At 47.8% G+C, this 27,648-nt stretch overlaps 1 protein-coding gene across 4 annotated transcripts; it reads right to left on the bottom strand.

Annotated features, from left to right (window-relative positions):
* Positions 1-624: 624 nt before the first annotated feature.
* Positions 625-27,527, bottom strand: SLC43A1 (solute carrier family 43 member 1). 4 transcript variants are annotated; one of them, XM_028738623.2, is made up of 16 exons: positions 27,320-27,527; positions 23,131-23,258; positions 21,376-21,553; positions 19,122-19,314; positions 17,811-17,866; positions 17,326-17,402; positions 11,463-11,555; positions 10,530-10,663; positions 9,589-9,758; positions 7,892-8,038; positions 7,609-7,644; positions 6,153-6,291; positions 5,887-6,028; positions 5,691-5,764; positions 4,449-4,572; positions 625-3,024 (listed from the first exon to the last, which is right to left on the bottom strand). In XM_028738623.2, the coding sequence occupies exons 3-16, from the start codon at positions 21,527-21,529 to the stop codon at positions 2,830-2,832; spliced, it is 1,734 nt and encodes a 577-aa protein (XP_028594456.2). In that variant the 5' UTR covers positions 21,530-21,553; positions 23,131-23,258; positions 27,320-27,527; the 3' UTR covers positions 625-2,829. The 4 variants fall into 4 exon arrangements, 3 of the variants coding, with proteins under 3 accessions (XP_028594456.2, XP_077789213.1, XP_077789214.1); XM_077933087.1 differs by lacking the exon at positions 27,320-27,527 and adding an exon at positions 26,732-26,750; XM_077933088.1 differs by lacking the exon at positions 5,691-5,764 and having other exon boundaries at positions 2,886-3,024.
* Between the last annotated feature and the right edge of the window lie 121 nt (positions 27,528-27,648).

Genomic DNA, 27,648 nt, shown 5'->3' with positions numbered 1-27,648 from the left:
ACAAAAGTGCAAGTAGATAAATAGGTACCGCTCCGGCAGGAAGGTAAACGGCGTTTCTGTGCTCTGCTCTGGTTTGCCAGAAGCGGCTTAGTCATGTTGGCCACATGACCCGGAAGCTGTCTGCAGACAAACACCGGCTCCCTCGGCCTATGGAGCAAGATGAGTGCACAACCCCAGAGTCGTCCGCGACTGGACCTAATGGTCAGGGGTCCCTTTACCTTTGTGTGTTTTAGTCTTGCTTTTTATCTCTTGAGTACCACCACCAAATCCACCTCCCACCCCCATTTAGTGCCCTCAGCAGAATGCTGTTCCAGGAGAGGCTTGTCTGCCAAAACTGCTTTTCTCCTCCTAGGAATTTTAGCATTGTTAATTTTTTTCCTTTCCAACAGTTTGTAGCATGCACTCTCTCTCGCTCTCCATTTTCCTCTGGTGATGGTCTGTGGTGGTTCAGACTTATGTTAAGTGATGGAGGTATTGCTTTTATGATTTGATTACTTTGTGTTGTGCTTTGGTTTAAATTACTTTGTGTTTCATATATTGCACTGCGTATTTTACTGTATGTTGCTTTGAGTGACTTGTACAAAGCAAGCTTAAATACTTAAGAAGCTTAAATACTGCTAGTAATAAAATCGAACCAAAACCGGTTTCGTTTTATTGTTGATTGATTGTCTTGCTGTAAGCCACGTTGAGGACAATTTTTGGTAGAAAGGCAGCACTAGAAATTTAAATATAAATAAATAAGTCTTTTTGTTGGAGTCTGGCAATATACCTGGTATAATACCTGAAATCCAGCCTCTAGAAAGCACTGCTACAGTCGGTCTTGCTAGGATATAATTCAGCTGAAAGTCATTAAAAATTACATTCTTGTTCTCCTCTATTACAAATCCTGTTACATTAACATCCTCCCCAGAGTAATCCAGAACCAGTTCTGTAATTTGCACATCTTGTCATAACTGCTGTCAAGAGAAGGTCCAAACCCGTAGAGCAGTGTTTCCCAACCTTTTTTGGGCAAAGGCACACTTGTTTCATGAAAAAAATCTCGAGGCACACCACCATTACAGCCCCATGACGTCAGCGCGCAGCGTCACGCCGGGAGGGACGCACGAAAGTGTAAGTTTCAATTTTTTTCCCTCCCCCTTGCCTTCCTTGTGTGCCAACCGCCAAAAAGCCAAGAAAAAAGCCAAGACTTTAGGGCAGCAGGTCGACACGGAAGAAGCTCCTACCTAAGGACAGGTGCGATGGCCGTGTCCTCTTCTGCCACACTTGGCAGCCCTGCCTCACGGTCGTGACTCCCACCCTGATTTCTCCCCGCAGGTCGAGCGGCACAGGCAGCCCAATGTGTCCAGCCCAGACACAAGCCCCGCTTCCCCACTCTAGATCCTGAATGCGACCAAGTGCTCTGGACTCCCGAGCAGGGTGGGAAAGAGGACTCGCATCTGGTAGCCTCCGGGCTCCTCGCCTGCTCGAGGGATGGCATTGCAGGCAAGCTGCCGGCCGTCGCCATCGCCGCCCCCTCATGCGAGTGGACCTGCCCGGAGTGGTGGGCCAGGGGAGGCTCGCTCTCTGTGGGGATGTGGCCCGCACGCGCGGCCCCGCTTCCTCCTGCCCAGGGCTGAGCTCCTTACCCGCGATCTCGGTCTCACGCACGCGGATCCCACTTATTCCGAAGCTCGTGCCACTAGCCGGGGCTCTCACACCGTGCCAGGGTGAGGCGGCGCGGCCCACTGACGTCATCGCGGCTCGCCGCCGCCCTCAACTTCCCTGTTCCCTCCCCTCCCTCGGGTCGCCGTGGTTACAGAGGACTGCAAGCTGCTCGGGCGAGCGTGGGGCATTAAGTGGGAGAAGGAAAATTAAAATTAAAACTCGCCTGAAGGCCGCCTCTCCGGATATCTTTCGAATTTTTTAATTTTTCCCGCGGCACACCAGGCAACGTCTAGTGTGCCGCGGAACACCGGTTGGGAAACACTGCCGTAGAGAGACACATAGCATTCAAGAGGCCAGTGGAGTTTAGTCTCGGGACAAGATTAGCTTGTTTTCATAAAGCTTGGTGTGGGATTAGGAGATTGGAGAGAGGGCCTTGCAGTGTCAGCTATAAAATGATGCCCCAATATTGAACCCCCAACAGCAGCTGCCAGAATACAAGGAAGCTGAGGAAACATCTTTGACTCATGAGAGTCAGTTGAGGGGAAAAGCATTAAAATTGGACAGACATCTGTGTGCATTAATTCAGCCTTCCTCAGTCTAACGCCCTCCAGATCCACAAATGAGGTCAATTAGGGTTGAAATCCAAAACATCTGGGGGGCGCCAGGCTGGGGAAGGCTGGCTTCATTCATCCCTTGATTGCATCTGCAATAACCACCATGGCAGAGAGGAGGGAACCGAAAAGGGTAATTTGGCATCACAGCCTCAGAACGCTGAGACTATGATTGGAAAGTGCTGGCTAAGTGGTGTGAACTAGACATGGACACCATGACCTGGCACCTGTCAGCAAGAGAGAGACCTTTCTAGAAACTATTCTAGTCCTCTAATGCTCACTGCCCTAGCATCTATTTAAAAAGTTTTAGGGCCGTTTAAAATACTCTGCAAAAAAAAATAGAGTTCTCTTTCTGTATATAGATATATATATATATAAAATATAGACATAAATATAGATAGGCATTTGTTGAGATTTAAAAGCACCTCGGTTATTTTCATAGTTCCCAAATATAAAATTGTCACAGTATTTCCCCCTCCCCTCTCTAATAGCGTCTCACTCCATCTGCTCAGCACTCGGATTCCACATTCTGTTCTCTGTCACCCACCAGCTCCCCACCTTCCCTGTCCCTGGCTTATACAGTGGTGGCATCGTTGCTCAACAAGCCATTGGTGGCTGCATTGTCCTGGAGTTTCATCTGGGCACCGTTCGCCTGATCTGGAATCCCTTCTTTGGCTGCCTGTTCCTGGAGGAGCCTGCGGCGGTAGAAGTAGAGGTAGCTGGGAAGCAGGAAGCCCACAAAAGAGAAGATGAGGAGGGGAAGGTTCACCTGGGGAGAAGGGCAAGGAGAATCAGCAACGGGAGTGCAGATCAGTGATGTACATTTATCCTAAATGCTCCACCTCCTGGCCTGCCCTTAAAGTGGGATATTGTCTTCACTGTGAAGTCCCAACTCAGAAAAGGAAGTCAAGTGAACAGAAACTTTTAATATCCTCCATTTAATGAATTAGAAGGATGCATCCTGCTGCTTCCACATGTAGTAATAATAATAATAATAATAATAATAATAATAATAATAATAATAATAATTTATTATTTATACCCTTCCCATTTGGCTGGGTTTCCCCAGCCACTCTGGGCAGCTCACAACAAAATAATAATAACAACAACAACAACAACAACAACAACAACAACAATAATGCGATCAAACATTAAAAACATGCCCTAAGCAGGGCTGTATTTAGATGTCTTCTAAAAATCAGATAGTTGTTTATTTCCTTGACATCTGATGGGAGGGCATTCCACAGGGTGGGCACCACCACCGAGAAGGCCCTCTGCCTGGTTCCCTGTAACTTCACTTCTCACAGTGAGGGAACCGCCAGAAAGCCCTCAGACCTGGACCTCAGTGTCCGGGCTGAACAATGGGGGTGGAGACGCTCCTTCGGGAATACTGGGCTGAGGTCGTTTAGGGCTTTAAAGGTCAACACCAAAACTTTGAATTGAGCTCAGAAACCTACTGGAAGCCAATGTAATGATGCGCAGGCACATGCCCACTCAGCCAACCATCCTGTGATTGCTCCTTTTCCCGCACTGCACAAGCATGCTAGATAAAGGGTCAGAGCACAAAGCTGGCTGCAGCAGGCACCTATTGCTCAGCACATGTGACATTACCAACCTCTCCACACTGGCAGGGTAGTTTTGTAACTGTTTTTAAAATGTTACCAAATCTCTTTTCTTTTCTTTTTTGCAAGATGTGGGGTGAATGCACAAATGCTGATGCTTGTTTCTTTGTTAAAAGAAGTGCACAAGTATAAATCAAATCCAGTGCTGGATATACATATAAGCTAAACAAGCTATAGCTTAGGGCCCCACTCTTTTGGATTGGGGGGCCCAAAAAAATTTAAAGGGGGGGGAAACTGAATGTACATTTCCAATATATAAGATTAAAAAAAAACCTACATACAGCAACAGTGTTTTATGTTGTGTAGGCTCCTATTTGTTATGTGCAAATGGCTTTAGACACCTATTAGCTCCATAAATTACCATATAGCATATATTCAACACAAAAAACAGTGACAATTTGTTGTTGAGAAAGGACAGCTGGACATATAAAGGGCCCCATTACCTTCAGTAGCTTAGGGCCTCATCAAACCTAAATCCGGCCCTGACCGGATCCACACTGCAAGTGAAAAGTTCACTGCGATCCCTCTTAAAAAGCAACCTGAGTCTTCATCCCAAGAAGCCATAACTCACCCAAAAGGGATCACCGTGTAGTGGTCCCACCATAGCCATGAAGAGTGGCTGTTGGAGGAGAGCAAATACAGCACTGATCAAGGACTGTAGACCGGTCAATGTGCCAAAGTGATTGGACGGATACCTGGCAACCAGAAATTGCATACAGAGGGTGAGTCTCAAAATGCCGCAGAAGCTGGTAACAACCCTCCCCCACTCCCAAGACCCATTGCACACACCTTCCAGATATCTGGGAAGTGGATCAGCTGCTCAAAGGATATAAAAATCTATCCATATTTTAAAGCAGCCTTTGCCAACCTGGTTCCCTCCAGATGGCTTTGGGTTTTAAATCCCCCCAAAAGTATTGCGGTACAAAACATCTGGAGGGCACCAGATTGGCAGAGGCCAAGCAAGGACATGTGAAACACATAAAGATGTCTATCTATGAACAGGAAGAGGAAAAGAATGTGTGAATGGACAAAGTTAGTAGTGACATGAACAACAGCTTTTACTGAAAAGCAGGAACCACTTTAAGGTTTGGCAACAGAAACGCAAATATAAACTGCCTCTTTATTGCTGCTCCTTTCCCCCTCCTCAAACTGTTAACTGTTAGGGAAGATATGCTGCCTTTAGAAAAAAGATAACTAGAGATAAAGAAAAGGGGAAAGCCAGCCGATAGGGCATCTCCTCTTCCTCCTCCCTTCCAGCTCTCTTTGCCTGTCAGCCAATGAGTAGAGCCAGAGAGCAGAGCTGCTCTTCCCACAGGTGCCACAGCATGAGATTTTGGAGTGGCAGACAATCCTACCAGAATGCAAACACACACAGGGCCCTCCCTCTCTCCCACCTGTATGGTCTTGCTTTGCAGCTCCAAAACGGAAACTGCTACTAGGAAGGGGAAAGGAGCACACTTGGCTGTCTCTCCTGTTTCCTCCACCTCCTGTGGAACTCTCCCCATGCCTTGTGCTTTAGCCACATAGCTTTGGGAGGGGGAACTAAAACTAGACCCAAATCAGGGTGTATCCACATTTGAAAGAGTTTGATAAGAGGCCTTCTTTGGCCTGAGATTTCCATATCCCTGGTGTAGCGTAAGAAGCACAATGCAAGTTCTCCTCTCTCCTGACCATGCTACCTGGGGCTGATGGGAGTTCAACTACACCAGGAGGGCAAGGCACCAGGTTGGGGGGAAGCTGGTGCTGACCATATTCTTGGTCCCACTCTGAAGCTGGGAGGGCAAAGGGCGCTCCACACAGTGGCATAACTCACACAGCAGCATAGAGACCTCCGCAGGCAGAATGGAAAAAACCACGCACCATGGTGTGAAAGATGAAGGTCACATACTGTGGAGAAAGAAACAAAATGAAGGAGGCCACACTGGGCTGATTCGATGAAGGGCAGGGTCAGGGGGAGGCCATATGCCAAGGAGCATCATGGGTGAAATGAGAAGTGGGGCAGAAGTTACCTGGAGATGGAGGTTGTTGATCAGGCAAGTGGTACCAAATCCCACCAGCAGTAGGTTGGTGATGACAAAGGCACGAATAGCATTGGTGAGCTTCTGGATTTTACAGTAGCGAACTTTGGCTGGCTTTCCTTTTGTCTCGGTCCTAAGGAGAAAACAGGAGAACGGTCAGCCCCCTGTGACTGCATCAACATCCTCACACCGAGAGCATTCAGGTTTGGTCTTCGTACCAATTCCGCTTTTGAAATTAGGAGAATTGTGACTCTCACCTTGCCGATCCAGCGCTGTTGATGTTCCCTGGTGCATCCACACAGTCCTTCATGCGCCAGTCCATCACGTAGCCAATGAAGGGACAGGTGAGAAGGCACAGTAACTGCATGACACCAAAGATGGAGGAGTAGAAGCCAACTGTCCAGCAAAAAGAAAGGGGGTAGGAATGAGAGAACAGTCCGAAAGACTTCTTCACCTGAAGCTAACCAGCAGTGGTTAGACTGCCATCAGTGGTTAGAGGCCCTATGCACACCACTCTGAACTCGCTGGAGGCAGGGTGGAACAAACACAGGAGAGATAATAATCCTTTGCACCCAGTGCAGATGGTGTGGGAAGTATTTACCAATTGCCATGGGGAAATGCTTTGGTCCAGGCCTGTCCACACAGCATGAATTCACCACTCCACATTTCATCCTTTCCTCTTTGTTCCTGCTTCCCATTCTATTTCTCTCAGCTAATCCAGGCTGGCCCTCACTTTCCCCAGGTAAGCTTTTTTATTTAAAACTGTTTCTAGGCCACTTTTTGGGGCAAAGAGCCCATCCTAAGCAGCTAAAAATCAAAAGATAAAAAGAACAAAACAAAATTGTAAACCAATAAACTACCACTCAATAGCTCCTACAGCTCCTAACATCACCTGCTATGCTAGACAAAGGACCAGAAACCCAGTATTCCTCCCATGGGATAAAACTTGCTTTTTCCCCATTTCCAGTCTCTCCATTTTGTATACAGCTCAGCACCAGGTTACTTGAGAAACTGTCTTATCCCTTATATACCCAGAAGGGCAGTGCCTTCAGCCGGAGAATTTCTCCTTAAAGTGCCAAAAATATCAGAAGCTTGCCCCATAGTAAAGTAACTCAGAGCAGGGCTTAAAGTGTGGCTATCCCTTGTTTTGTAGAACAGCATCCCTGTAGAGATACAGCACTATCTGTACTTTCCAGAAACAACTGAAGACATTTTTGCACTGACAAGCTTTTCCGGCTAGAAGAAAAGGTTTCTTGCCTTAGGTGTTCATTTTGTATTGCTCCAGTTGTTGTTTCGCACCATTGTCAAAATTATTTTTAGCTGTTCTTATGGTTTGTTTGTAAGTTGCTTTGAGACACATGTAAAAGGTAATTCATTTATTAATAACAGCAGCTGCAGAGGCAGCTCTGGTTATCAGTCAAGATGGGCCAGTTCTGCTCCATCAGCACTCATAACTTGCCACTGTGAAAAATTGCTACTTGGACTTATTAAATTTTCCAAAGCAGGCTGAGAACCATTTTATGTTTTCAGGGAGGCGGCTTTGAGATTTTAAAAGGAGACTTGGGATCCCTTGTCTAGGCTTTGTTTCCTAGGAAATGGAAGTTCCCAACCAACTCAAAGCCTGGGCAGGCAGAGCGATGAACAGAGGGCTTGTTTACCGCGTACATAAATGGAGAGGTCTGCACTAGACTCATCTCTCATGAGGGTTCCTACCTGTTTCCTCAGCTTCATCCGCCAACTCTTCTGAAACTGGAATGCCCAAGAAAAGAAGAAGGAAAGAAGAAGACTGCATCACAGTAATTGGACCAGGACCTTGTCCCAACAGACCCAGATTCACTCCCCTAGCAACTCTACACAATTATTCTGTAGGTCACCCTGCAAGCAATACTTCTCCCAGTCTCCTATGTTGTTTAGTCTCCCCAAACTCCCATCTTTCTCTCCTTTGCTTCCTGGTGTCCTTTGGCAGCTGGGAAATCTTTCCCCTATCAGTCCTCACCAGGATCCTGGCCGCCTGTCACTTGGAACTCCAGCATCTTGTTCATGGCTGCCATGTAGAAGATGACACGCAGCTGGGTCATGCCCATGGTGAAGAGACTCCACAGAAAGATGGGGGAGCAGACGCTGCGGCGGAAGGGGGTGGCACCTGGAGCCAAACAGAGCACAGAATACAGATCAGGAATGGAGAAAACTTCAAGTTTCCCTGGACTGCAACACCAACAAGCCCTGCCACTGGCTATGCTGGGCTGGGGCCTATGGGGCCAATCATTTGTAGGTTCCCCTTCCTAATTTAGAGGGTTGATGTGGCACAGCAGCCAGGAGGACCTAATAAGGCTGTGCAGATGGACAAAGCAGAGCAAAATCTTGTGTTCACTTAAGGTAAAGTTAAAAAGGTAAATAACCCCTGGACGGTTAAGTCCAGTCAAAGGCGACTATGTGGTGTGGTGCTCATCTCGCTTTAGGCTGAGGGAGCCAGCGTTTGTCCACAGACAGTTTTCTGGGTCATGTGGCCAGCATGACTAAACCTCTTCTGGCACAACAGAACACCATGATGGAAACCAGAGTGCACGGAAAGGCCTTTTACCTTCCCGCCACAGTGGTACCTATTTATCTACTCGATCGGCAAGCCCAAGAGGATCGGTGGTTTAGACCACAGAGCCACCTGCTCAAAGTATATGGGGGTGTGGGATTTTCCACTTGCTGCCCATCCTCATGCACCAACATGGAGCACACTGGCTGGGCTAACAGGGCAATCCTGCTCCCTGTCCATCATCGTTGAAGGCATAGGATGTTTCATCTGAACAGCCCTGCAGGTGGCAAACACCAAAAAAGAAGATGGGAAAGATTAGTCTCCAGCTCTCATGGAAGAGCACTAGCTTCACTATCATTTCAGCTCGGAACAAGGTGAGCTTTAGTAGAGACGGAAGCACTTCTGAGACTCAGGTTTGTATATTAGGCCTTGTTAGAGAACAAGAAGGGGGTGGCTTTTTTTGGTAAAACCTTTACCTTTTGAATTCAGGCTCAACACAGTTGCTGGCAACTTCCATTGGATTATTTACAAGGCTATATACATCTCCCCGGCAGGACTCTTAACTCCAGCCTGCAGCAGGGGATTCATCTGGTTTATGGGATGGGAGGTGAGACTCTTTAAGAGGACAGTGTGTACTTAGTGTACCGTGCCTGAATACAGGAAAGGGTTTTTTTATTTTAAAAAAATGATGGACTCAGGAATGGGCTTCAGCCCTGTTTTCTGCTATGAACTAGAATAACCTCCTCCTCAAGTTTAATTCCTTCATATCATGCAGGCAGAGAAAGCCCAGCCACTCCCTAGAAGTTGTTTTTCCTCACAAGAGCGATATAGATGTCAAAAGGAAATGGCAATGGCTTGCTCCTGCCGATAGATGGAGCCAGATGCCAGGGCCTGTTTGCAGCTCTTGCAGCCACTACCAGGAACGGGGCCTGACGCAAGAGGCCCAAGGCCTTGCAGGAATAAATCTATAGCACTCGAGGACCCAGCACTCGAGGAAGCCTCGAGGAAGCCCCTTGACCTGCAAGAGACCTGTGTGTGTTTGTGTGCAAGCTATGGAACATTAGACGGGCGCCACACCAAACCGCAGGCTTTGTTTGACAAGCCGGGGAAGCCGGGATTTCCTTCCTTCTTGGGGAGCTGTGGTGATGTAATGAGGGGGCACTCACGATCAGAGGATTTCACGGGCTTTTGGTGCAGGTCCTCCACAGATGGATAGAGGCCATCGAGATGTGGCGCTCTCTGGCTCAGCCGCTGCCCCACAGCCGTCACGTGCACATAGAACCGGTCGCCCGTCACCTTGTGGTCGAGGGCTAAGCTGCTCAGTTTGATCTTCTTCCTATCTCAGGGACATGGAGGGAACGTTACATGCTTGCTGTCCCCCCACATTGGGCAAAGCCTATGGGAGAAATTCAGTGTTGTGCTATGATAGACGCCATCTTGTCTCACGGGAAATTGTTGCCAGTGGCAGTGCCACTTCTACACCAGCAGCAGAGGCAAAGGCGGCATTTCTGGTTTCACCTCAAGCGGCAAAACGGGATCCGCTTCCACAGCTCTAGTGGAAAATGAAGTGGATCCCGCAAGCCCACCTCTGAGTATTGAGAGAGCCCAACGAGCCCAAGTCCAAATATGAGCTGTGTTGGGCTGAAGGGGGGCGATAAAACTGAGTCTCAGATATTGTGGACTGCTTAGAGTGGAAACAGGCATATGTGGTAGAAGTGCCTCAGGGTCAGGGTTCAGCAGCAGCACCTGGCGTCTTTGGTCATGTGCCATGACTGGCAGGGCCCACTGCTGCTGCTGCTGCCCTGACTGTTTTGGTTTTTTCCTGGCTTGGCACTCCACGCAGCACCAGACAGCTGGTTTTAGACACCGTTTAAATTTCCCACAGTGCTCATTTCCTAGGAAATCAGAAAGGGTTGCCAGACCCAGCTGCCCAGTTTGCCCAAACAGAGAAAGCCACTCAGCGTACCCAAAGTGCTGCTGCTATTGGGATAGCCACCTCCCCACTCCCTCACAGAAAGCAGCTCTCTCTGTCCACGGGACAGCCTGCCCCAGGTGACGGGAACAGGAGCAACCTTCCTCAGTTAAGGCTGAACCGGCTGCTGCTTACATGTAGCTGACTTCTTCAGGAGCCGGGAAGGATTCACGGGGCCAGTTGATCACGCAGTTGAGGAAGATGAGGCAAGCCAGGCCTGACCAGACGAGCATAATGGTGATGAAGGAAACTCCGCTGTCGTAGATCAGCTAACAGCAACAGGACAGGAGACAGAAATGAAGGTGTGGGAGAAGAGAGAGGGCGGCAGAGGAGGCCTCAGGTGGGCTTGGGCAGTCTCCCAAAGTAGAATCAAGGGGGGAGCCAACAGGTAGTCCAGAACACCTGGAGAACACAGAGTTCCCATCAGCCCCAACCAGCATGGCTGATAGTCAGAGAAGATTGGAGCTGCAGCTTGCAATATCTAGAGGGCACCACGTTGGCTGCCCTACACTAAGCCACAATTGGTTTTAGCCAAAGTGTCCTTTCTTTGAGCATCAAACCCAGTCTAGCACTAACCATGGTTTGTTGTTGGTTTAGAAACCATGGCTTGCTTTAACTAAGTGTGGCGTTCTGTCTGAACCCAACAGCCTTTGTTTAACCATGGTTTGTTTGGCCACCCCACCCTAGACACTTGCCAAGCTACAGAGGCACAGGGCAAGAGCAGCTGGGGGGGGGGGACCAAGTATCAGAGAAGAAAGCCATGGTTTGTTTGCTCATGTGAGAGACACCCTGTGGATTGTTGAACAAACCATTGCAAAAGCAAGCCAAGGTTTAGTGTTATGTATGAACTCAACCAATGCCTCCTGGATTCTACCCTGCCTCGCCTTATGCCTCCCTTCAATACCCCTAACAGGTCTAATGGAGGAAATATTATCTCTGAATCAACTGTAAGGCTCTGTCAGCCAGGAGAGAAGCACACAGGCATAGATCTGGGAGCTGCCTCAAGCCCTAAGTAATAGTGAGACACTCCACCCTAGGCAGCTGGGGTGATTCAGGTTTGCTACATACCTTGACCCCAGGAAATGTAACAGCAGAGGAAGCATACGAGCCAATCATGAGGGCCATGAAGGTGGACCGCAGGTGTCCAAACATGTTGGGCAGCTAAGGAGAAACAAAAGGAGAAAACAATTAGCAGAAATGTCCTGCTTCCACTCCAAGGGCTTCTTCTGTAGGGCTGCTAGAGTCCTTCTGCCTTATTCAAGAACTTTACAGAACACCATGGAAGCTCCAAAGGCTGTGCTGGAGGATTATCACACTCCAGGGAGCAAATGGCTGGAATCTTGTTTATTTTCCAAATTCTCATTGCATCTCTCATTCTGAGCTTTCATTTACTACAGATGAGGCACATTCTACATAAACGTATCACAGCTTAATTATCCAACATGTGTTATAGCCCAACTTACATATTCCTACTTAGAAGTATTTCTCACAGAGTTCAAGGGGGCTTAATCCCAGGTAGGTGTTGCAGCTTTAACCAAGTACAGTCCACATAATGTAAAAAATGGGGTTTAGTTCGCTCTGTCAATTCATCTTGGGAGGGGTGTTCTAGGACGAAGGGGAAAATGTGAAGCTCCCTTGTCAATTTTGCTATTGGATGCTGCATGTTCTTTAAGGAATGCTATATTTACAGTTTTGGAATGTGGTTTTTTGGTATGTTATTATATTTGCTATTTGCCATGTTATTATGAAATTGCTTTTGTTTTGAAATTGTTGCTATGTTGTTTTGCTATGTTACTATGATATTGTTTTTATCATGTTTGTTTGAAATGTATCCCTTTCTTTGTTGTAAGCCACTTTGAGCATGATTTTTGTGTGTGTGTGGAAAAGCGACACACAAATAAAATGGATGGTGAATTCATGAAAGAAAATGAATGGTATGCAGAAGATCTGATACATGTGGTTTGTTGCAAGTGGAGAACTAGGAAGTGATAGTCATTAGCCCAGATTTACTAATCCACAGTAAAGCAAAGCAGAGAAAGATGTGGCTAATTTCCAAGAGCAGAACAGATAAACACTATTGTCCTCTAATCTCTGCAAATCAAGCTGCTGTTTAAGGTACTGGAGCAGAGGCTGGTAAAACTATTGGGTATCTCAGAGACACCAAAAAAAGCCACCTGTTTATCAGGAGGGGAGTTCAGGTGTTGTGAAGAGTTAAGAAACCTCCAGGTAGGAATGTGTATAAGTCAGTGGGGAGCAAGAGAAATAATAACCTGGCTTCCATTTAGTTTACTGTTCCGGAAGGGAAACTCCAATTTCTAGATTGATTGCAGCATCTTAAAAATGCAAGGTTGGGTATAGAACAGCTGTGGCCCTCAGAGTCCTTAGTAAGATGTAAGCTACACCAGTGTTTCCCAACCTTGGGCCTCCAGCTGTTTTTGAACTACAATTCCCATCATCCCTGACCACTGGTCTAGCTAGCTTGGGATGATGGGAGTTGTAGTCCAAAAACAGCTGGAGGCCCAAGGTTGGGAAACACTGAGCTACACCAGCATCAGAGAGAGATAACTGAACATATGGTGTCGCCTTATTCTGCCAGGCCGTTGACCCACCAAAGACCATTCAATATCTCAGGCAGGGATAAAATTCCCAGCCCTATGACTAGAACCATTTCAACTGGAGATGTCCGAGGCTGGACCTGGGACCTTCCGAGTGCCAAACATTTACATCCACTGAGCTATTTGTACTCCACTCCCAAGAAAATATGCTTATACTTGGAGGGAGAACCTTCTAGTTATCCACCTGTTTTTCCTTTGCAACAGCCCCGGGGTTGTGGCGTGCTGCCAACCAAGCACTTTGCTTGGGTAAACAATGGCGCACAGGGAGACTCTGCCACACTCCAGCTCTTCAACATATGCCCTTGCCAAAGGCAAGGGGGAAGCAGGTGGGGCACTCAACCCAGCCTTCTGATTGGCCAGATACTACCCTTTCCTGGCTTATGTATATGTACCCTGTGGGTACAAGAAGGCACAAAAAGGCACTGTGATCTAATAGTGAGGCAAGCACCATTCCTTATGTGTTCTGGGAAGAACTGGAAATAATCAGAGCATGTACACAAATACCACCACAAAGGGAGTGAGGTAAGCACCAGGTAAGATATCTCCCCACCCCCCATCCTCAATATCATATTCCCTTTCTTTCTGCCAGCACAGATTGGTTTGGCACAACAGGGACAAACAAACTGTGGGAGACGATTGCCACTCTTCCTACCATGATCACCAGCCATGACATGGACCTTGCAACATGGGTTTTTCTAGACAGAGTTTCCCAGACTTGGGTCTCCAGCTGTTTTTGGACTAAAACTCCCATCATCCCCCAACTACTGGCCCTGCTAGCTAGGGATGATGGGAGTTGTAGTCCCAAAACAGCTGGAGACTCAAGTTTGGGAAACCTTGTGCTAGGGTGACTGTAGCACAGGAGGAAAGGGTTAATGTGCCTTTAAAAAGAGTATAATAAGAGGGAATTCCAGTAAATTCTCAGTCCCAGATGATGAGATGCCTACAACATGCCCTCTTTGACATGGCTCTAAAAGGCACAGGGTGTCTTTGGTCACCTCTCCCAGGTCATGTCACCACAGAGCTCTGTCCTCAAAACTTTGCACTCCCTGGAATCTTACACAACAGGAATGAGAAGGCACGCATGTCCCTCCCAATACCTGAACAGGAGACGGATTACACAATGAAATACACACAGCCTATGCCAAAACAGACAAGTTGTGGACTTGCACATGCACACACGCATGTTCTTGCAACCAGTAAAAGGGGCTTCACATTTTACACGAACACTCTCTGCGCTTGGAAAGAAGACACGCATGCAGAGCAGAGAGATGTCTCAACCTGCAGGGCTGAGTTCCACCGCACAGATTTGCATCACTTTAATTGCTGAGCTTTACGAGGGCGGATTTTTCTCAAATTAACTTGTTGCCAATACTTCCATCATAAATCACGCAAATTATACCACAGCGCAAAGAAACAAGGCATGTGAGAGAGCTAGCGGGACGGAGAGGTTTAGTAGAAAACAAACACCTGGGCTTTTAATTATGGTCTCAAAGGGAGACTACTTATTTATTCGTGCTTTTATCCTGCATAGGTGTCCTTCCCTGCACAAACCCACCCATACAGCAGCCGAGCTTTGCTTTCCCCACTTGTTTTTAAATACAGCGAAGGAAGAAAAAAGACTGTTTTTGGACAGTACAACCTCAAAATGCAGGTGGAAGCTGGCATGACTTAATGGTCCTCCACACAAAGAGGAGGGTGAAGACGATGTGAGTCATTTGTCTTCTGTGTACAAAGATTTGATTCCATGGGAAAATGCTCAGACACATGAGTCTCCCTCAGGCCCAGGGGCCAAATGAAACTTCTCTATCTGACCCCTGGGACTCTTCCCAGGCCAAACTTGACATTGGTCCTTCTCTTCACCCCCTTGTGTTCTTTTGCTTGGCTGGAACATGTCCTTGGACAATGCGCATGCATCTCAGTGGCCTGAATGGGGGTTGGGGAGATGTGTTTGTGTGTGCAGAGCAACCCCTGACTTGTGCATAGCTGGAACATAGCTTACTATACATAGGCAAGAGGACTATCAATGGCTATTAGCCCTGACGGCTCTGCTCTGCCTCCATTTGGAGGTAGAAAAGTTTCAGAATACCAGTTGCTGGAAACCACAGGAGGGGAGAAGATTCTTGGGCTCAAATCCAGGCAACAAGATTTGAGAACAGGATGCTGGACAAGATGGGCCGCTGGCCTGATCCAGCTGACTCTTCTCATGCTCTTAGGAGTCTCATCTGTCATTCAGCCCTGTGATCTTTGGATGCAGGGCGGTATGCAAATTTGACAAATAAATACTAATATAAAATTTAAAGTTCTGAGCAAAAGAGGCTAACCTCCAAATTTCCATTCTATGATTTCATGGATCATCATGGCTTTTACATGCAGATCTCAGAAACTCGACAAAAAACAGCAGCAGCAGATCTCTGGTATCTCCTCTTAGATATCATGAGGATTCATGCATCTGGTCTAGTTTTTGGCACCATGGCAGTGTCATGAAGTGTGGGGTCTGTGGTGTTCACAGAGCAGACTGTGGACACAGATGTAAACTGATGGTTGAGAGTGGATATAGGATGTCCCCATGTAAAAATCACACCTTCTGGGTTCCTCGCAGCCTCAACTGCAGGAGCAGGGCTGAGATTCCCAGTAGGAGTTTATACACAGAACGCAGTATATTTAGCTCAGAATAAAAGATGATGCCTAAGCTCAAATATGAGCAAGTATGCAGCTGTGTTTGAAATGAGCCCAGCACTTCAGTTACCCAGGTTCTTGCCTCAAGTTATCAGAAATTATGAAAGAAATCAAAATGGTCTTGGGTGCTATCAAAGAGAAAAACATAACTCCTAAGCAATGCAAAGAAGCTCAGTGAGAAATGCAAATGACAAGGAGGCCGGTTCTGCTCTCTCTTAAGTACTCCTGCAGCCACATACTCAGCCTTGACACAGGACTGCAGCAATACTTGTTGCAAAGTAGAGATAGGCACCCTGCCAGTCCTGTGCAGTGCCCTGCCCCTGCCACACCTTGCCTCTGAGCCAATCATTGTGTGCGTCCCCGTTTCTTGCTGCTGGTTACCCTGTTCCTTGGGAAACAAGTAGCAGCTACCGCCTGGGACAACCAATTATAAACAAGGACAGGGCTTCTGTATGCTTAATAGCCATACAAAAGAGGGAGCCTTTGGCAGGTTCAACTTTTGCACACCACACCCTGCTTGGAAAGCCACAGGTGCCCAAAGCTGCCCTTCTCCACCAGGGTTAAAGAGACAGAAGCCCTGCCCTCATTGATCTCCCTGGCAGGGGAATTACGCCATTATCATCTGCAGTTTCCCCAACCTGCCGCCCTCTGGATGTTGTTGGACTGCAATTACCATCAGCCCCAGCCAGCATGGCCAGTGATCAGGGATGATGGGAATTGTTGTCCAGCAATATTTGGAGGGCATCAAGTTGAGGAAGGGGGTTGTCTGAGTTCAATGAGGACGGTGCTTTTTTTAAAAAAAAAAGAAAGCAAAAAGAATGTTCTTCAATAGATGAAGCTAAATCCCAGCCTAAACCAAATCATACAGATCAATAAATGTGCATATGTGTTTGCATACTGCCTATCCCCAAGATGGTGACAAAAAAGCTCCACTCATATACTATGTAAAGAATGAAAGTTTAATGTGTCCCTCACCTTCCCCTTATTTCTCTCTCTCTCTCTCTCTCTCTCTCTCTCTCTCAACCCACATTGTCTACAAAAAAGGCCTCAAACTGACTGAAACTGACCTGTATGGATTCTACCATTTGAAAACAGCGACACTGAATGTACTTTTGTTACCTATGAAAAATCTTTCAATAAAAACATATTTAAACTGTAAACTGTATGTATTTGCAACGTCATTCTGCGCAATTTATTTTTCGCTGCAGGTTTTATGAGATCTGGCTTTTGGGGCGGTATTATTGAAGGAGGACAGGGAAGGAGGGGGGTGCTGTACAGTTCTGGCAATATAACCCACCCCTCGCAGCTACTGTGAAAATGGGAGAGAGGCGACCAGTACAAGACAGACCCTAAAGGAGGGGTGAGGAATCTGTGACCTTTCAGAGATCGCTCAACTACAGCTCCCATCATTCCTGTCCATTGGTCCTGCTGGGTGGGGCTGATGGAGCCCAGCAACACCCAGGGGACTACAGGTCCCCCACCCCGACTTAAAACTCATCTTGAACTCAGGCCACATGGGAAGCTCTCCAACGTCCTTGGAATGAATATGGGTGAAGAATATTGTTCCGGTATCTCCTACTATCGCCACCCATCTCCTTATGCAGTGAAGGGGCCAATATGTCGGTTTCCCCCATACTTACAGTTAAGGAGGTGAAGGTCAGGCAGATCCCACCAAAGCCATTCAGGGAAAGGCCGAGAAAAATCAGTGGTGAAAGAACTAGTGGGAAGAGAGCAGAAATGTGGAGTTCACACAAAGGAGATAGTGGGGTGCTGCAAAGAATGGGGGCACAAAAATAGTGGGGTGACATTGTCCACAGGGCTTGAGAGCACCATGTGAGTTTGCTAAGGGAAGGGGGTGGAGCAGACTAGAGAGAACCATCCCATTGTCTTTAGGCTTCTGCAGCCAGAAAGGGATCCAGCCATGGCTTCTGCAGCAACAAGCCCTATTGCTCACACCCACATGCTGCCTACTGTGGAGGCACAGCAGGTGGAGGAGGGTGGGCTATGGGAATTGGTCAAGAGGGGTGATGCTGCAGAACCATCCTCCTTGCTGGTGGGAGGAAGCGAGGGTGGGGGAATTCTCCACACTGCTACTGAAAGTAAAGTGCCACATGGCCAGTCTTACCCGGTGGTTTGTAGGCTGCCAGGGCCATGAGAGTGCAGGAAACAGCAAAGCTGGCACTGCAGAGAAAGCAAGACAGATGCATGAGAACAATGCAAAGCTAAGTCATGCCTTCAATGAGATGCCCCACAACCATGTCAGGAAGTCATCCCCCCAAACTACAACCCATTTTCAGTTTCTCCGTGGCCTATCCAGTGGGCCCCACCCTGCCATTCCAGGGAACCAGGCAGAGGGCCTTCTCGGTGGTGGCACCAGTCCTGTGGGACACCCTCCCATCAGATGTCAAGGAAATAAACAACTACCTGACTTTTAGAAGATATCTGAAGGCAGCCCTGTTTAGGGAAGCTTTTAATGTTTGATGTTTTATCGCTATTATTATTATTATTATTATTCTATTGGGAGCCGCCCAGAGTGGCTGGGTATAAACAAATAAATTACTATTACTATTACTATTACTATTCCAGACCCCTTTGAAACAATAACCCACTTGCCAGCACTCTCAGGGCAAATTTGTCACTGTCCCTAGACCAGGGGTGGGGAACTTCAGGCCCAGGGGCCAAATCTGGCCTTCTAGGTCTCTCTATCTGATCTTCAAAATTTCCCCTAGGCCACAGCCCTCCCTGGGCTTGCTTCACCCCCAAGTGCTTTTGCCTGGCTGGAATGTGTCCTTGAACTCTGCTAATGCCTCTTGCTTGTCTGGATAGAGAAGAGAAAGGGGCATGTCTAGAAACTCGCCTACCATACAAAGGTAAAATGTACATTACTGTCTCTGCCCACTTTTGTCACTGGCCCCACCCATGCCTGGAAAGTGGCCCTCAGATCATTGTCCAGAAAGGCCCTTCAGGGTTTTTTTAAAAAAATATTTTATTAAGGGTTTTCTTGTTTTACAGTGTAAGCATAATGCCTCGTATTTTTTTTTACATGTAACATTTTTACAAATCCGTTTCATTTGTTGAGGCATTAGGGGGAGAAGAAAAAAGAAAGAGAGAAGAAAAGGGGGGTGGAGAGAGGGAAGATGGATGGGGGTGGGGTCGGGTGGCGGTGTTTCTATTATGCTTAATGTATGTAGAGTTTGGTGTCAGCGTGCTTGTGTTGTTCACTTGTGTTCCTTTGGTGGTGAGAGAGGTTGGGGTTGGCCTAGGGTGTGATTGTTTGTTTGTGATTGGCTGTGGTGATCTTTGTTTTCGTGTGTGAGTGAGGTGGGTGGGTGTTTTGGATCAGGTTAGCCATATTGATTTGTATGCTGTTGGTGGAGAAAGGCCCTTCAGTTGAAGAAAGGTTCCCCATTCCTTCCTCTCGATCTCTGATCCATACCTGCCGACCAGGCGCAGCGGCCTGGGGCCAAGCCGGTCCATGAGGATCCCCAGAGGCAAAGTGGCCGCGCTCAGTAAAAAGGAGCCAATGGTGAAGCCCAAGTTGAGCATCTCCTCCTGCTCCACGCAGCTGGGCCAAGGGTGAGACGAGGTAGTGGCAGCTGAGCCGTTAGTGGCATTGGTGTCATTGGCACCTAGGAAGAGAAAGAGGCAGCTTGGGGCAGAGACTTATCTCTGACTTATCTCTCACTTTCACACCCACAGTGTCCTAGGGCAAGCAGGCTGCTCTCTACCCCTGAGGTCCCATTTCTCACCCTTTCCCCTCCCTGATGTGCTGGAGGAAATGCAGAATCTGTGTTGCTCCACAACAGGTTGAGCAACAGAGCCTGAGGTGGAATAAGGTTGGGGATCCAGCATCAGTGCAGTCTTGGACCTGTAAAGCTATAGAATGGTTGCCTCGTTTACACTGTGGTCAAGGGAAGGAATCTACCTGAGATATGCAATCACAGGAAGCATCAGTGTGAGGGGAAAGTGGTTCCCTGGGGCAAGGGCTTGGAGAAGGGAGGGTATCACTTCAATTTATAATGGGAGCAGGTGTTTCTAAAGTTTTGCCCCATAGTAAGATAAGATGGCCATCTGTGGCTTGCAAATTAGCATCCTGGGAGGGGAACAAGTGTCTTGTCCTGAGGCCAGTAGGAGGGAACCAGGCACTCTCACTTCAAGACAGGCCCATAGGCTATGTTTATCATGTGGAGAATGTTTGAAACTGCCTACTACTGCCCTAATGGGTCGCCGCAGTTGCCACATTGTGCTTCCACAAGGTGTGAAATGTCTCCCACCAGCCCTACCCACTTGACCTCAGCGTGGGGAAACTCCAAAGGGCTGCCAAGTTTGGGGGGACCCATGACAAGGCCTTTACAGAGGTGGTTCCCCATTTGATGGCAGGGAGATACTGTCCCCAGCAACCCAGAGATCACAGGTTGTGAAAGATTTTCACTGTTTTTAGAATGTTTCTTAACCGTTTTTCATTGTTCATAATAATAATAATAATAATAATAATAATAATAATAATAATAATTTTTTAAAAAAATTACATTCCCGTGTCTGACATCCTGGGCGCCTTCGAGAGGAACAGGATATAGATTAAATAAATAAGTATAAAAAGTATGATGTGGATGTATGTGGTGTCCTACTTTGTGTGCTATGATGGCATCAGTAGTATGGCATTGTCTAGAAGCTCTCAAACAGCCTCCATGTGATAAGTCTAACATGCAACTTTGCTTTGACTTTCAGTCAGTCACACAAACCCCACATGTTTGATGCGGGGAGTGGGGTGGGGTGGGGAAGACACATGAATTAGGTATCCTTGTAGTAGTGGTAGTACCAGTACATATTTGATTTCTTACCCACCTTTTTCCAAGAGGTCCCAGGGTGGCTTATGATATAAAAATACAGTATCAGAAACAGATTACAATCAAGAAAATTGTGTGCAAGGATACAGAACTCCTTTTGCAGAAACAAAATTCATTAGATGTGTTAATACAAATGGAAGTCAAAAACTCTGTAGCTGTTGTTAAGGGATTAAGATCAAGACTGAATGTAATTGGATTAAATAAGATTTATCGGAAGCAGGATGAAATAAAATTATTTTACCTTGAAATCTAGCACGCTCAGCGGGTCACACAAAATGTACAATTGGCTTTTTAATTTAATAATTATAATGATATTTGAATTTGAATTGCAATTTGGTATTGATAAAATGTGATTTATATTGGATTTTAGTAATTGAAAACTAATTTACAAAAAAAATACAATTTACAAAAAATATTAATAAAAGAAAATTATGTGCAGTGTCAAAAGGTCAGAACCAGAGGCAGTTGAATGCCAGCCCTACCAAGGCTGAAGCGGATGTGTCCTTTTGCTTGGTCTCTTATCCACACCAGAGTTTCTACTGCACACAGTACAACATTCTCTATCAGGCTAGTGCATAGAAACTCTGCTCCAACCAAGACCCATGGCCAGAAGAAGTCTGACCTGGTTAGAAACAGCCTTGTATTGATTAGGGATCTCAAAAGAACAGAGTGTGAGGAAGGGGTTCTGCAGAGCTTTTTGGAAACCATCAGTCAAGGGTTCTGCTCAGGATCTTTTCTGAAATTCACCCTGCCCAGCCCCTACCACGTTCTTCATCTGCCTTACCCCACTCTCTCCCTCGCCATAAATGTGCAAGCAGCGCCCTGGGATTTCCCCTGTCTCACCTATGCATATATGGGAGTAGAACCCTTCGTGCTTGAGCATGATGAGCAAAGAGCCCCAGCCCAGCAGAACGGCAGAGAAGAAGAGGTTTTCCACCACTGCAGTGCAGGCCATCCACCAGCGCCGCTGGTACGCCTGCTGCAGGCTTGGCGCCATCTTCCCTTGGACTTGGAGACCAGGCTGAAAAGAAAAGGAAGGTGGACGTCACTCCTCGCACCCGGCAGTCTTATCGGAGGCATGGAAAACAGCCATCGCTGAAGCAAAGCAGAGATGGGGGAGTAGTGTGCAGTTTGCCACCCCACTGACAACTATGACCAGGGATGTATCTTGGCGCAGGAAAGTAAACAGGTGCAAAGCAGAACAACAGCTGCTGTGTCCTGATTCAGAAAAGGAGAAAGGAAGGGACTGAAAAATCTAAACATGAGGAAAACAAAATATTCTATTCTCCACACTATATTAGCAGTAATCCTGATGCAACATCCTGTCTGCATGTTAATACTACACAGTGGGGGTAGCCATTCTGCCTTATGAAGTGGTTGGGGACAGCTAGCAGGGTTAAGATAAGGAAGGGGTAAGGCACTGGAGAGGTAGAGCATGCAATTCCCACCAAGTCACAAGTGCATTTCCTGGCCCAGCCATCAGCCAGAGGACCAATGGCTGCTCTCCCAGCTCTCCCACAGGCGACTCAGCTGCATCACCAGCTGCATTGTGGCTCTTCATGTGAGGGAAGGAGAGCCTGGCAACAGCAGCCATTCAGAGGGGCAAGAACTGCAAAGAAAGTTGCAAGCCCACCCTCCCTGCTAGGGCACCTAGCAGATCTGCCAGCCACTCTCTGCTGCAGAGCACTGACTGCTCTAAGAGGCCCATATGCTCTACATTTAAAGCAGTGTCATACCACAGTCATGGCTTCCCCCTACAATTCCTGGGGAGTGCTGTTTATTAAGGGTGCTGAGAGTTCTTAGGAAACCCCCTCCGAGAGCAACAATTCCCAGAATTCCCTGGGTAAAGAGAGAAATCCCCCTCCCCTTTTAGAAAGGAAGAAATGTGAAATGGAAAAGATTTACATATAGCCATCCAGAACATGAGGGACAGGGCAAACAAAATAGCATGGTGGCTTGTGTATTAAAATTAAAACCCAAAAGGAGAGGACTTCCACATGTTCAGTTGGATGTCTGCAAACAGCAACATGTGTATAGATGCTCATGGGTTCCATGCAGATATTAAATTAATTATATTTACATCAGGGATAGGCAGCAATCCAGCTGCACGTGTGAACTGGGCATAGTTTGAACATCTGTGTGATATTTTAGCTGTGAACCAAGGAGGCCTCTATTTCAGGATGACAACACCATACATTTAAAATGCATAGCTTTTCCCAAAAGATCCCAACTACTGTCATTCGATAAGGATGCTGGGCTCTATGAGGAGTAAGATACAGATCCCAGGATTCTTTTGGGGGAAAGCCATGTACTTTAGATATATGATGTGAGTGTGACTAAGACCTCCCCTCTGCCATGAACTCCCAAAGCAGCCATAAGCAACTTACTATATCTTAGTCCCCATCTAAAACAATGGGATGATACTAATGTTGTCCTGCCATAAAGCGCTGCTGTAAAATGCAGGCAAAATGTTCTATGAGTGAGCAGAAAGCTCAAATGTTAGGAGCTGCAAATGAAAGCTTGAAAACATGACTCCCTCATGAGACTTAACTACAAGTGCCCCAGCCAAATTGCCCAACCGCAGAACCTTATCCTTACTTGTAAGGGCTCCAAGTGTTATGCTGGGCTCCTGAGTCCTGAAGGCAGCCTTTTGCTTCTGAGCATTTGGGGCTGAGACTTCTGAAGCTCGACAGATACAGTGGAGCTCCCAGAAGACTTAACGCTTCCTGTGGCAAGGTAGAAAGGGAAGCAAACAGCTTGGCAATGGAATTCAGAAAAGACACTCAACCCAGCAGCATTTGTAAACAAGCAACATCAGGGGGACGGAGGCGGGGTGTTGATAGATCCAAAAGAAGAAAGAAGACCAAGGAAATGTGGCCACCACAAGATTTCACATGGAAGCAAAAGAAAGAGGAGCCGTAAACACAGATGTTGCCTTTGGGAAACAATACCAGAAAGCAGCTGCTTCTTGAAGTGCTTGAAGGAAGCTGCCGTTACGGGAATGTGTTGTCGAACACAGGGAACATGGTGGAATTTATTTATTTTTTAAAAGGTGTCCCATTCAACAGAAATGAGAGGAGACAAGGAGGTGAGGACAGGTGGTCTTTTTGAAACATTTTGAACATTCCAGGTGAGTGTAGGTAAACTCTAAACCATGATGTTGCTAAGGACGTCAGAAAAGCCCTACTGAATCAAGCCCAAGGGCCATTTTGTTAAGCATTCTCTTCATACAGTGCCCTTCCTAGCAACTGGCAGGTGCTCAGAGGCATAGGCCCCAGACAGTGACATAGAACCATGGATAGTAGGCATGGGTAGGGTTGTCATTCATGAACCTACTTAACTTACTTTTAAAGCCATCCAAGTTGGTGTCTGTCACTGTGCGCATTAGTTTCATAATAAAAATAACTCCACAAACACATGCACACAAACTCCACACAGATCAGCTGAGGAAGAGGGAAGCTGAGCAGGAAAAAGAAGGGGTCTGTGTGTGTATGAAGTGTGTTGCATGTGTGTGACTGTCTAGTTACAAGTGGCTGTGTGTGCGCATGTTAGGAGAAGAAAACATCACTCCCGGCTCCTCAGCTGACCTGCACACGTCAGCCAAGGAGAGGGAACAGAGGAGCAATGTATGTGTGCATTTGTGCATTAAGGACGTGTGATTATGTACATGTCTGGCATCACCTCCTGTGCGATCTGGCCCCAACTACTCCAGGCCCTTGGTCAGAAAAAGATTCCCCACTCCTGCCCTGAAGAGAAATGAATTCCAAGGGTGGAATGTTTCTATTGCTGCCCCATAATTTTTCCTCAGGCAATTGGCTTACAAAGACAGGTGAGAAGGCTGAGCCATTTGACTGGAAGTATGTTTCCATGTCTTTATTCTCTTATTTCCTCTGAGTACATCCTGTTATAGAAGGAAAGGGTATGAATTATAGAACTAAAGAATACATAAATAAATATTTTCCCCTGTCTCTTCCAGCAGCGCTAGAGAAAAATCGCTGTGAAATATGCTGATCTGCTATAGGGTTGCATGTTATTGTTCAATTCAAAGTTGTGGGGAGGCCATTGTTCTGTTAGCACAAGCCATTCTGCTTGCCAGGCAGAATGATCTTCCCCTCTTCTCCAGACCACCCAGAGCCCCACTGCAGAGGGAGCCAGCCCCATTGCCCTAGTGTGACTTGTTCTTGCAGTTGTTCCTGCAAATGCAACAACTCAGCTGAATCCACCCTAGAGATTCTGAAATTTCGTTTTACAAGAAAGCAAGCTTCTCTTCTTATGGAGGCAAAGGAAAACCTGGAAGACATCTGGGCACCAGTGTTTATTAACTAAGAGGAGAGCTGAAATAAACATTGGAGAGAGAAAGAGGCTATTGGACTCTTCACAGTTCCCCGCGGTTTACTGTGCCTGTATCTCCTGCTGTCCATCTAAGTTTCCCTGCTTTCCTGTACTCCACACACCCCTTAAGGTAAGGTGATCAAATTGCAAAGGAAGGCAAAGCTCCTAGATGTCTAACAGAAGAGGGAAGTTCAATAGATTCAGCTTTTCTGAACACTGTGTGTCCTGCCAAAGTTCTGCTGCTGTCCTCCTTTGCACAAAGCCACTCTAGCTGAAAATACTTCAGAAGGGGGAAAGAAGTTCCACAAGTTATTTGACCATCGCAAGGATACAATAAAAACAAATAGTGAGACGTAAGAACATCGAAACAAAGTTGCATCATTCATTCCAAACCCTGGAAGTGACCTTCTCCAGAAGTCTATATTTAGGCATACACACACACACACATCTTTGAAAGTAACATCTGTGTGCACAACACTTCAACATAAGCAAAAGGGGAAAGGAAAGACAAGTCACTGCACCAAGGAACTTGCAATTTAAAATGTTGGCCTGGCAGGCACCAATCTGTCAGACATCCAGGTGTATTAAAAACAAGGATGCATCAACACAATGCATGCTAGCACTCTCTCGCTCACACTAGCTGGATGACAGCATGTACATGGTGAATGGGTTGCTATGCCCCAAAGTGGCTGCTTCAGATGTCTGCACAAACCTTCAAACAACTATTTCTTGGCTCTGATAGTGGTAAGGTGGGAGGGGGCATGAGAAACTCTCCACCACCAAGACAGAAGGAATAATGTGACTTGGCCTTAAGAAAGACCATTAGGAAGAGGAGGGCAAGATGTCCAATGGACCCCATTCTCCCCTACGGAAGGGTTGAAGATTCTGGTGGGAAATCTGTGGAACGTATTGGGGTTTTTTGAGAGGGGCAGGTTCTAGCTGGGCATCATCAACCCAGAATTGGCCCTGGGATGGAAATGTTTTCATCTTCTCCAGACATCACAGGGATCTGAGAGTCTGAGAAGAGGCAGGCTAGTGCATTTGGGCAGCACTGCACACCAGCAGATTGTCAGTTATTATGACTATTGCGGGGGGAACACAACTGGGCTTTCTGCCCAATAGACACCAAGCAGTCTAGCGGAGCCCCCTTGGGAATGGGTCTCTCTCTGTAGCTGAGAGCCTGTCCTATCTGCATTACGGGGGGGGGGGGGCAAGCAGCACAAGAAAAGCTGCAAGTTCCCATGTGCCAGGGGCTGAAGTTTGGGGGAGAAGAACAAAAGGCAGCAGTTTCCAGGAAGATGCGATTTCCGGGGAAGAACATCAGACTGAGCGCCCTAACGGCAAAAAAAGGAGGAAAACGTTGCTCCAGGAAACTGTGCAGTCTCCGGAGGTGTGAAGAAGAGCAGAGGGAAGAACATCTGTTAGGATTTAAGTAGAGGGAATACAGTTGTTGCTAAAGGGCAGTGCTCGGATTGGGGGAAGGGGGTCCTTAAGTTCCCCACAGCGCCCTGGCCGACCCGCCCGCCCGCCCCCCACGCCGCCACTGCCCCACTGAAGTCAAACCATGCTCCCCGTCGCCTCTCCACCCACAAGTAAAGGGGCAAAGTGGGGCATCGCAACAGGTAGGAAGGAGATGATCCTAAGCAAACCCACATATGTTTCAAGCACTGCAGGGATTGCCCCATTTCCTCGGTGAACTCGCCTACCCCCATTTATGAACCCCGCAAAGTCCTCCGGTATGGGGGGGCCAACTTGAATAAAAAATTGGGGGGGTCTGTAAACCCCGCCTCGCATAATCGATCACAAGATGCGGTGCTCAAACACCATTTGAATGCCAATGCTCATCAATTTGGGGGGGTCCCAGTACCTTCAAATATTCATTGGGTGCCCGAAGATACCCTGGGAGTACCCTGTGCCCTCCGGAGATCCTGCCGCTTTATTCCCTTCCAGGACGCCCGTCGACTTGGAAATGGGGGCGGTGGAGGGGGAGCGATCAGAATATCCTTATCTCCATGCAGAAGGAGCCACCCCATTTTGGAAGCTATCAGGAAGGTGAGGGGGGAGATCATTGGTTTCAGTACCACCCCCTCCAAGCACTTTCCAGCGACTCGATCCCCCCTTGAAGCGATCCCTTCGCTTCTCGCCCCCCTCCCCTCTTTCTTCCAGCTTTCGGCCAGGCCCGGGCCGGCCCTGCTTCCCCCTCCTCCCGCACACCCAAAATATCTATGGCTGGCAGAATCAACACATGGCCGAAGTTATTTGTTTTTCCCAGCCCAGGCTAGAGGAAGCGGCTGCCACGTGGAAAGGAGAGCCCTGCCTGGCAGACGAGCGGCTTGGAGACCGGAGCGCAGTCCACAAAGGAGGCTTTCAGGGCGAGCCCCGCCCGGGACACTCGCCGCCCCGCGCCCCTTTCCCGCCACCCCCGCGCCCCTTTCCCGCCCGTCGAGGCACTCACACTGTGCGCCGGATCTCCGGCGGGCGGCAATGGAGTCGCGCCTGCTCTTCCTCGGCGAGGTGCTGCCGGCGCTGCGCTCGGGAGGGGTGGAGAGCTGGAGGGGGGGATCTCCTCCTGGCCCTGCCCTCCACCTCGGCGAAGATTACGCGCAACGCCGCGCTGGCGGGTCTTGCCAGCGGCGGCCGCGGGGCGGCTTGTCCCGCCCGCCCCGGAGAAACAAGCGTGTTGCGCGCCTGGAGGGTCGGAGAGGGCGCGCAGCGGGCGGCCCGCGCAGGAAGTGTTGGCCTTCGGGGGAGGGCGGGGGGAAGGAGACGGAGGCGCGTGTTACT

This window comes from Podarcis muralis, chromosome 1 (genome assembly GCF_964188315.1).
Source record: "Podarcis muralis chromosome 1, rPodMur119.hap1.1, whole genome shotgun sequence".
Classification (NCBI taxonomy): Eukaryota; Metazoa; Chordata; class Lepidosauria; order Squamata; family Lacertidae; genus Podarcis; species Podarcis muralis.
This window is presented reverse-complemented; position numbering and strand designations above follow the sequence as displayed.